The 10,800-nt window shown below is 39.0% G+C and overlaps 1 protein-coding gene across 1 annotated transcript in view; it reads right to left on the reverse strand.

The window, feature by feature from the left end:
* Window positions 1-230: 230 nt before the first annotated feature.
* Window positions 231-10,800, reverse strand: part of Smp_130840 (hypothetical protein) — a gene marked incomplete at both ends in the record, with an annotated part of 11,940 nt that continues 1,370 nt past the window's right edge. Inside the window, 3 exons of the mRNA XM_018797180.1 lie at window positions 231-830; window positions 5,100-5,351; window positions 7,213-7,347. Of these exons, the coding sequence (XP_018652247.1) occupies window positions 231-830; window positions 5,100-5,351; window positions 7,213-7,347 (987 nt within the window). The remainder of the gene's footprint in view (window positions 831-5,099; window positions 5,352-7,212; window positions 7,348-10,800) is intronic.

The following is a 10,800-nucleotide window of genomic DNA, read 5'->3' on the forward strand; positions in this document are numbered from 1 at the left end:
CAATGGGAATATGTCCTTCGGTTACAAAATTTATCTTCAAGTGAGAGATTGTCGTCAATAAAATGCTTGGTCAAAAATACTATTTCTAATACTTAGTTAAGTACTAATCTATATAAAAGTCTTATTTTATTAGCAAACCAAAAATAAACCATAGTAATAATTGTATGAAATTATAAAATGAACTTAGAACAAACAAATATATAGATACATTGCGTTAAGGTAAGTCTAATTTAACTTACCATCATTCTAATATCTACTCTACTTTGTGTAGTACACCAACGCCTACATGCAGATGGTTGCATTCGAAGTAAATGGTCGGCGCCTCCAATAACTAATACATCAAAAGTTGGTGAAATCGAATTCAATTCATCATTATCATCATGAACAACAGTAGTAGTAGGGGTAACGCTAGATGACCCATTGATTTTATGTCGAAAATGATTAGTATAATTCATATGAATTAAATTATCATTGTCATTATTATCAGTTCGAAAAATTAGCTGACGTTTTCTTCGTCTAGCATTGAATAATCTCTTTCGAAATTCAATAGCTTCTTTATAACCACCAAGTCGACTTCTAGCGCCTATAATAAATAATATTGGTAAAGCTGGTATCGATAGGAGTGGATCATTCAATTCACCTCGTTTACCTCTTAAACCAATTAATGGTAAACCAATACAAATAATTCCATTTATACTTGTTCGATTGGTATAATTATTTTCTGAACGAGAATTATTCAGTGAAAGTATATGTATAACAGATAATAACATAAGTAACGAACCAACACCGAAGCTAACTAGATAAATAGATTCATTTTTGTATTCATCAAGCTGTAAAAATAAGGGAAAGTAACACTTAACAATGAAAAATTCATTACAAGGGATCGTGTGGAGATTAATTTAATTTATAAGTTGTACTTGATACAGATCGATTTGTTTTAGTATGAAACTGCCTAACACTGTACATCAATGATCCTGCGATAGATCAGAACCAGAGTCTTTCGGGTTATCATACTTACTTACTTACTTACGCCTGTTACCCCTCGTCGAGGAGCATAGGCCGCTCACCAGCATTCTCCATCCAACTCTGTCCTGAGCCTTCCTTTCCAGTTCTTTCCAGTTGCTATTCATCCTTTTCATATCGGCTTCTATTTCCCGGCGTAGTGTGTTCTTTGGCCTTCCTCTTTTCCGCTTCCCTTCCGGATTCCAAGTTAGGGATTGAGTCGTGATGCATATTGGTGATTTCCTTAATGTATGTCCGATCCACTTCCAACGTCTTTTCCTAATTTCTTCTTCAGCTGGAAGCTGGTTTATTCTCTCCCATAAAACGCTGTTGCTGATAGTATCCGGCCAATGGATGTTGAGTATTTTGCGTAGACAACTGTTTATAAACAGTTGTACCTTCCTGATGATGGCCGTAGTAGTTCTCCACGATTCAGCTCCATACAGTAGGACTGTCTTGACGTTCCTATTAAAGATTCTGACCTTGAAATTGGTTGAGAGTTGTTTTGAGTTCCATATGTTCTTCAATTGTAGAAATGCTGCCCTTGCTTTGCCAATCCTCGCCTTTACATCTGTATCCGATCCTCCTTGTTTATCAACGATGCTCCCCAGGTACTTGAATGTTTCCACCTCTTCCAGAGTTTCGCCATCAAGTGTGATTGGGTTGGTGTTCTCCGTGTTGCATTTGAGAATCTCGCTTTTTCCTTTATGAATGTGGAGGCCTATCGATGCGGAGGCTGCTGCTACATTTGCGGTCTTTATCTGCATTTGTTCGTGTGTATGAGAGAGGAGGGCTAGGTCATCTGCGAAGTCCAAATCATCTAATTGATTCTGAGCTGTTCATTGTATTCCGTATTTCCTTTCAGATGTCGAATTCTTCATAATCCAGTCAATCACTAGAAGGAAGAGAAATGGGGAGAGTAGACAGCCTTGTCTGACTCCGGTCCTTACTGGAAATGCATCTGTCAGCTGTCCTCCATGCACCACTTTGCACTGTAGTCCATCGTATGAGTTTTGGATAACGTTGACAATCTTTTCAGGAACTCCATAGTGTCGAAGAAGTTTCCATAATGTTCTCCTGTCCACGCTGTCAAACGCCTTCTCATAGTCAATGAAGTTGACGTATAGTGATGAGTTCCACTCAACTGATTGTTCAACGATGATCCGTAGTGTCGCAATCTGGTCTGTGCACGACCGATCCTTACGGAATCCAGCCTGATAATCCCGAAGTTCGGCGTCTACTGCGTCTTTCATCCGATTCAGCAGCACTCTGTTGAAAACTTTTCCTGGTACTGATAACAAACTGATGCCTCTGTAGTTCTCACATTGGCTCAGATCTCCTTTCTTTGGTATCTTGATGAGATATCCTTCTTTCCAGTCCATTGGCACTTGTTCCTCTTCCCAAATCTTCTTGAATAGAAGGTGAAGCATATTTGCAGTTATTTCAATGTCTGACTTCAGTGCTTCTGCTGGTATATTGTCAGGTCCTGCCACCTTCCCACTTTTGATTTGTCTGATGGCCATCTTGACTTCTTCGATCGTTGGTGGAGTGACATCTATTGGAAGGTCAGTATGGGCTGCTTCGATGTTCAGTGGGTTCAGTGGGGCTGGTCTATTCAGCAGTTCCTCGAAGTATTCTGCCCATCTTTTCCTCTGTTCTTGAATCTCAGTGATTGTCTTTCCTTCTTTGTCCTTGACTGGTCTCTTTGGTTTGCTATATCTCCCTGCCAATTTCTTCGTTGTACCATATAGTTATTTCATATTCCCTTCTCTCGCAGCTTTTTCCGCCGCCGTTGCTCCCATGTTCTCCCATGTATTTCTGCTTGTCGGCTTTAATGCTTTTCTTCACTTCCCTGTTTGCTTCTGCGTAGTCTGCTTGTGCTTTGACTTTCTCTGCTCGTGTTCGGCTGTTGTTAATTGCTAGTTTCTTGTTCTTCCTTTCTTGAATTTTGTCCAGGGTTCCCATAGAGATCCATTCCTTGTGATGATGCTTCTTAGGACCAAGAACCTCCTGACACGTTGAAGTTAGTGCTTCTTTGATCCCTTTCCAGTTGTCCTCCTCATCGTCGTTGCTATCATTGGTGGGTGCATAACATTGGATAACATTCATTGTGATCCCTTGCTTCTTTGTTCTGAATGATGCTTTGATTATCCTGGGTCCATGAGATTCCCATCCCACAAGTGCATTTCGTGCTTTTTTGGACAGCATTGGAGCAACTCCCTGAGTGTGTGGAGCATTTTCCCCTTCGTGACCGGAGTACAGCAGCATCTCTCCTGTACCCAGCCTTTGTTGTCCAGTTTGTGTCCAATGGGTTTCGCTGATTCCGAGTACTGCCAAGTTGTATCTCCTCATTTCCATTGCTATTTGGCTGGTCTTTCCTGTCTCCCACATTGTCCGGACGTTCCATGTACCTATAAAGAGTGTTGCTCTGGTTGTTAGAAGGTGCATCGGTTTCGTGACTTCCGAAGAATTTCGGCTTTCATCATGAGACGTCATAATTATTCCTTCAACTCCCAGGGCAGAGTTTAAATGGTTTGAATTATTTTTTCTGGTTAGCGTTTTTTTAGCGAGTTAGCTTTTCTACGGGATGGGGTCGCTAACCCCATGCCCAACCCTCCTCCTTTACCCGGGCTTGGGACCGGCAGTAACTCTAGAAGAGCTACAGGCGGAGTTCGGGTTATCATAACTGTATGGTTAATCGGTATCCCGATTATTGTACCATTCAAACTTGGATTAATTTTCGTTTGGTTATTTATTCTTTGAAGAAGTGGCTTACACTGACTCGCGAAACGTCAGAAAATCTAATTTTTCTACTTATTGAGATATTAGAAATATATTATTTATCTCAATGTTTGTTGATTCGAACTTTGTACGATATGAAAATTTTTGTTCTATCGGCAGTTGTGAAGACAAGACAATAAAAAGTTACAATTTGTGGAAGACTTTACCCTTGAAAGTTCTTAAAGTAGGAAAAAGCAAGATTATATTATACCGATGAATCTAAAAGAACCAATTGGATTTAAGATAGCGTCCACCTCATTTTGTGCAAAATTCAAATTGTTGTGAAGGATAGCAAAGAATAGGATAAATGTAGGTAACAAATACGTGTATCGATGTTCAGCAAATGTTCGTCATCATACATTTTCGCTCATTTTTCCGTATATCTAGTGAATGACTGACTGGTATAAAAGCATAATTCTCACAAAGATTTTAATTTTAAGCCTTAACTTTCCTTCCATTTGCTTTTCTAGTCGGGGAGTCGGGATGCGTGACAGTAGTGTATTTACGGAAGATACATGAGCATAAATTTAGGTGGTTGGAATGAGATCATCCCCAGTGAAAATTATTGCTTTTATATGCAGCACTAATACACTAAACAGACAGAAAAATGATAGGAAGGGCTAAATATTTCACTTTTATTGAACACTGAAAGGGGATGACTTTCCTCACACGATAACATATATTTTACCAAAAAAATAAGTCGAATTAGTTTGTAGTTTATAAAAATGCTTGAAATTGTCAAAAAACAAATTTCATGGTGAATTTGCCATAGTGCGTAAGCCAAATTAAAAAGAAATACACGCTTTTGACACAGACTGTACCTGAACGTAAATGATGCTTTTTAAGGAATAATCAAGTGTTTTTATAGTCAGAAAGTATTCTTAAACTCTAAACATATATTGTAGCGCTAACACCTGATTCTATGACTTCCAACCTTAACAATTGTAATCTTGACTACTAAATCTAGTTGGATTCCTAATTATTAAGCTTACCTTTTATTCTTTTATTTATCATGTTGAAACTGTTTATCCATCGTAATTTGATTACGTTTTATTAGAAATTGTTTTGTAATTCAACACTATTTGACTGACAAGCCCTCAAAGTTGTCGTTATAATATAGTAGTCGTCTAACTATAAAAGTATATAATTCAGTAGATTGACAAAAAATATCTTTGTAAAGAAATGGCAAGTGCTTTAACAAATAGCCGCCTACTTCAGAAGAGATCTTGTTCAAGTAAGTCGATAAAAACAATAGTGTATCATTCAAAAATATACACAATGGGTGGGTAAAAAAACCCGCACATATTCTCACTTACTAAATTAATAACACGTCGGACAAATAATCGTAATCGAAGTCTCATACTATCACATATTTGTTCTTCATGATCTTCTAAATTAATTTGTCCAATTTCACCAAGTAAACTGAGTAATTTTTGTAATCGTTTACTATCACGTGGTGCTGGAAAAGTCATACATGCTAGAATTATTCCATCGCCAATTGTTGAACGATTTAAAGATATCTGAGTAGGTATATTCTTTGTAATGATTGATCGTGAAGAAGACTGCAACTATGGTAAATATTGTAGAAAAAGTGAAACTATTAAAATGATGATAATGATGAGAAAGAATAAAAAAAGTCTTCAGCTTATCAGAAAGATATTAATTTTAAATTCGCAAAGTTAAATCAGTTAGTGATTATGATTAGACCATTTCTTTATGATGCCTGGAAATAAAAGGATCATTTTAATGTTATATGACGTTTATTAATCTAGAATCATTCATCTATGATTTGAGAAGCAACCACTAATTATACTATTTTGTGTAAAAATAGTAGCTTTAATTATCTAATACATTAACTATTTATTTATTTAAACAAAAATATTAGTACAAGGAGGCAATAAATATATTTGCGCCAAACTTTACTATTTGATTTGTGTGAGGCCTGGGATACGGTCCAGGTGCCCGAACAGATACAAATGGTTTTCTTAAGGGGCCATTGATTTATTTATTTAAACACAAACAATGGTATAAGGAGGCATACAACCACCTCTCTCCCATTGTTCCATTCAAGCAGTGGGATTAAACAGGGTTGCCCAATCTCATCATTCCTCCTCAACTTTACTACCGACGACGTTCTGGAAACAGCCCTGATGGATGTAGGTAATGGCGGTGTTTATCTGTTGCCTTAAGAAAGACTTCTCGACCTTGAGTATGCGGACGATATTGTCTTACTGTGCGATAATGTCCAAGGCATGCAATCCGCACTTAATCAGTTGACAATTAGTGTCCGTAGGTATGGTATGTGCTTTGCACCTTCGAAGCGCAAAGTACTTTGACAAGACTGGTAGGATTCTATTCCCGCACTCACCCTGTATAGTTAGCAGATTGAGGTAGTCGAGAAGTTCGTGTATCTAGGTAGCTGAGTATGTGGAAGGAAGGCTGTACTGAACCTTTGTGATGCTGTTTCCTCAGTTGTCCAGTGCTTCCTTAGCTTCAGTTTTATCTTGGCAACCAAGGGGCAACTGCTTGATGCCGGTCACTAACAGCCTTTTTGTGAGAGGTTTTTGACGTGTTAGTTTCGTTATTCAAAGGGCCTTACCGCCGGAGAAGGAAATCCGTGAGGTAAGGTGAAGCGTGACATTTTCAGGGTTGACCTTTTCTAACCACTTCCTTCCTTGTGGGAAGGCAGCATCGCCCCAGATGCTGGTTGTCCGAGGGAAACACCTTACTGATGTCACACACCCCTACAGTCAGCAGTACGACTTCGCGCTCAGACTTGGAGTTTCTGCTTTTAGTCTTACGGTTCTCCAATCGACCTGCCTGGCATGGTAGAACCTACAGGAACATATGTTCTAGCCAATATAGCTCGGTTGGGTCATCACGATAGGCAAGCCCGACCACCACGTCAAGGTAGCAGCTGCGGTCGGGTATATATATATATATATATATATATATATATATATATATATATATATATGTATATATATGTATATATATATATATAGTATGTTGTGATTGGATTGTCGTTTTCCTCATCTCTCAGCTAGTTACCCAGACGTCTTCATCTGCTTAGGAATTTAAAACACTCGTGTAAAGAAACAAAAGTAAATTAGCCAGAGTAACTACATTTTGTTATCCAACTGATGGACGTGTTTGTGTTCAAATATCCAATGGTAGTGTTTACATTTATCCTGTTCAAAATCTATTAATCAAGTATAAAAACTGTCATTTTGTCAAATACCCAAATTATTTTAAAATTAAGTTTTGGAAAACAATTTCAAACTTTATTGTAAAGAAAATTTTTTTCTTGACAAACTAATGTTCTCATCCTACGAACCTTTGAAAATCAGTCACTGCATGATAAATTTTTCGTCATCATCGTTGTAGTTGTTTAGAATTAATGAAATAGAAATAAACGGCACAACTTACCGAAGTTTTTTTTATACCGTCGTTGCATTCGTCATTGATAGATGATCTGAAGTCAGATAAAAATCGATTAACTGCTACATCATTCACATAGCGTTCTTGTAGAGTCGCATTTAGCACTTTCAATAATGGATTAACCTAACAATAAAATAATAATAAAATTTCTTGTTATTCGTCTGTTAACCAAAAGATGAGTATACTGTGCAGTAGTATGTAGTGATCGACTTTAAGACTGTGTAGGTGACCTTTAATAATAGAGGATATTCATAAGTGGCTAGTATTTGATTGTAAATGTTTTTGAACGGTTGAGTACGTTAAAACTATTGAGTAATTGGTGTTTAGGCTACACGCATAGGGTAATAAACAAAGATTATGAGTGAATTCACAAGACCCCAAAATTCCCTGGTACGGTCGAGAGTGGGGAGAGTCAGCTCTCCCTCTCCAAATGGTCACACATGGCCACGTGCGTATATATATATATATATATATATATATAAACGCTAACCAGAAAAAAATATTCAAACTATTAAAACTCTGCCCTCCAAATTGAAGGAAAAATTATGACGCCTCATGATGAAAGCCGAGACTATTCAGAAGTCACAAGGCCGATCCGCCTTCTAACGACCAGAACAATTAATATACGTACATGGAATGTTTAGACAATGTAGGAGACCGGGACGACCAACCAAATAGCTCCGAAAATGAAGAGAAACAACTTAGAGATTCTCGGGATAAATGGAACCCACTGGATCCAAGCTGGACAGGCGACCAATGACGACAATAAAGATCACTTCTACGAAAGGCTTCAATTAACCATAGCAAAGTGCTCAAAAAAGATCTGACTATTCTGATAAATCTAAACGCCAAAGTCGGAGTGGACAACACCGAATATGAAGATATCATCAAACCACATGGACTGACTGGGAGGAACGAACGAGAATGGTGATAGATTTGCAAATTTACGTGCATTCAACAAAGTCGTTATAGGCGACACTATTTTCCCCCACAAACGTATACACAAAACTACACGGACATCACCGAATCACACTACACAGATCGATCATATTTGCATCATTAAAAAATTCGCAAGGTCGATGGAAGGCGTGAGAACCAAGGGATGAACTGACATAGCTTTAAATCACCACCAGCTGGCGGTCGCCAAGATGAAACTGAAGCTAAAGAAGCACTGGACAACTGTAGAAACAGCCTCACAAAGGTTCAGTACTGTTATGTCCCGATAACAATCGTGAATGGTAACTTTGGGACCCATTCATGGACCAATATTATGCATATATTTTCTTATCGTATAATTGCTAAGTAACTGAACTATTCGTGTTCATTTTCCCCTTATTATAAGCATCATTTTGAACTATAAACTAATATTATACGGTTTACCATTCTTGAGTTATCCCTGGTCTATTAATTGCTGCCTCCCACATTTGGCTGAATCTCGTACAAATGTTATTTTCTATTTTATTGGTACGATGTGGTCAGTCTATTTGGTATATAAACTCAGTATGTTTGAAATACAATGATTCATACCACAGAGGCTGTTATTGGTGTTCTAGACTTAACTGGCTGGGCTAGGCAGAAAGCAGGACCGATTCGTACTCTAGACTGCTCGTACGGATTCGTGTGTCACTGTTCCAATCGACAATTCGCTGCTCTCTGATTGGCGGTCTTATCACGTCATACATTAACTGGGCATCCACTCGGCCACAAGATATAACAAGTACAGCCTTCCTTCCACATACTCAGCTACCTAGATACACGAACTTCTCGACTACCTCAATCTGCTAACTATACAGGGTGAGTGCGGGAATAGAATCCTACCAGTCTTGTCAAAGTACTTTGCGCTTCGAAGGTGCAAAGCACATACCATACCTACGGACACTAATTGTCAACTGATTAAGTGCGGATTGCATGCCTTGGACATTATCGCACAGTAAGACAATATCGTCCGCATACTCAAGGTCGAGAAGTCTTTCTTAAGGCAACAGATAAACACCGCCATTACCTACATCCATCAGGGCTGTTTCCAGAACGTCGTCGGTAGTAAAGTTGAGGAGGAATGATGAGATTGGGCAACCCTGTTTAATCTCACTGCTTGAATGGAACAATGGGAGAGAGGTGGTTGTATGCCCTCACTCTGCCTGAGCTGTTTGTATATAGGGCCTTTAAGATGTTAATAAACTTCTCAGGCACACCCCTCTTCAATAGACAATACCAGAGAACAGCCCTGTCCAACGAATCAAGGGTGGCTCTGATATCAAGAAACACTATGATTGCTGACCTGTGATAAGTATGACGGTGTCCTAACTTTTGGTGGAGGGCGGAGATATAATCAATACATCGTCGACCAGGACGAAAACCAGTCTGCTCCTCGCGAGTCAACCTTTCTCGGAATTTGAACAACCTACGAAGTATGACAGGAGCCAATAGTTTGGATGCTATGGGAAGTAGACTTATAGCCTGATAATTGTTCAATAGATGATGTGAACCTTTTTTAAAGATAGGAACAACTATCGACACATTCCACGATGTTGGAACCAGACGTTTATAAACAATGTAGTCGGTTCCCCAACCAGAAGGTTGCCACTATCTCGAAAAACGGGCCACAGGTAAGCTATCTGGGCCTAGTGATTTGTGGAGCTTTAAGAGTTGGATTTCCTTAAGGACTGTGATCTCGTTAGATGAATCAGTCGTCACGGGCCATGGAGGGCAGAACAATCTGATCGATGTTGCCGGAGCAGCAGGCTAGTTGAACCGCCCTTCGGAGAACTCTGCCCATCGTCCAAGACGTCGACAGATGTTAGTGGTTGGCATCCCGTCATCTTCACAGATTGTTTCACTCACACCGGACTTTTTGCTGCCAGTGACTCGGATGAGTCGAAAGAGCTTCCAGAAGTTATCAGATGCAGTTGTTGCTTCTACCTCATTGGCACGTTCCGACCACCAGACTTCTCGGTTCTTACTCAAGCTTCGCCCAATTTCATTACGTGATAGTCGTCGTTTGTGGTCAAACTCACAGTCACCAGGACAATTGAAATTCTTGAAAATTTTCAGAAAATTTTAGAAGGTAGATAAATCATTATGTTTTTCTCTAAATAGATTAGTTAGGCACTAAAAATCTTATATGACTGGTAACCTCACCAATGTATTTAAGTTTTCGTAATCAAAATAATCTGGAAAGCAAACATCTCTCCTGTATCTAGTCTTTGTTGTCCAGCTTGAGTCCAATGGGTTTCGCTGATTTCAAGTATTGCCTATTTGTATCTCCTCGTTTCCGTTGCTATTTGACTGGTCTTTCCAGTCTCCCACATTGTCCGAATATTTCACGTACCTATATTGATTGTTGCTGTGATTGTTAGAAGGGGTTTTTATTGGTTTTTATCACGAGACTTCAAAGTTCTTCCTTGAACTCAGAGGGCAGAGTTTAAATGGCTTGATTTGTTTAATCTGGTTGGCGTTATTTTAGCAAGATCTTTTTCTACAGGATGGAGTTGCCGACTCCATGCCCGACCCTCCTTCTTTGTGTGGGCTAAAGAGCCGGCAATAACTCTAGAGGAGCTACAGGCGTAAGCTGAATTC

This window comes from Schistosoma mansoni, chromosome 4 (assembly GCF_000237925.1).
Source record: "Schistosoma mansoni strain Puerto Rico chromosome 4, complete genome".
NCBI lineage: Eukaryota > Metazoa > Platyhelminthes > Trematoda > Strigeidida > Schistosomatidae > Schistosoma > Schistosoma mansoni.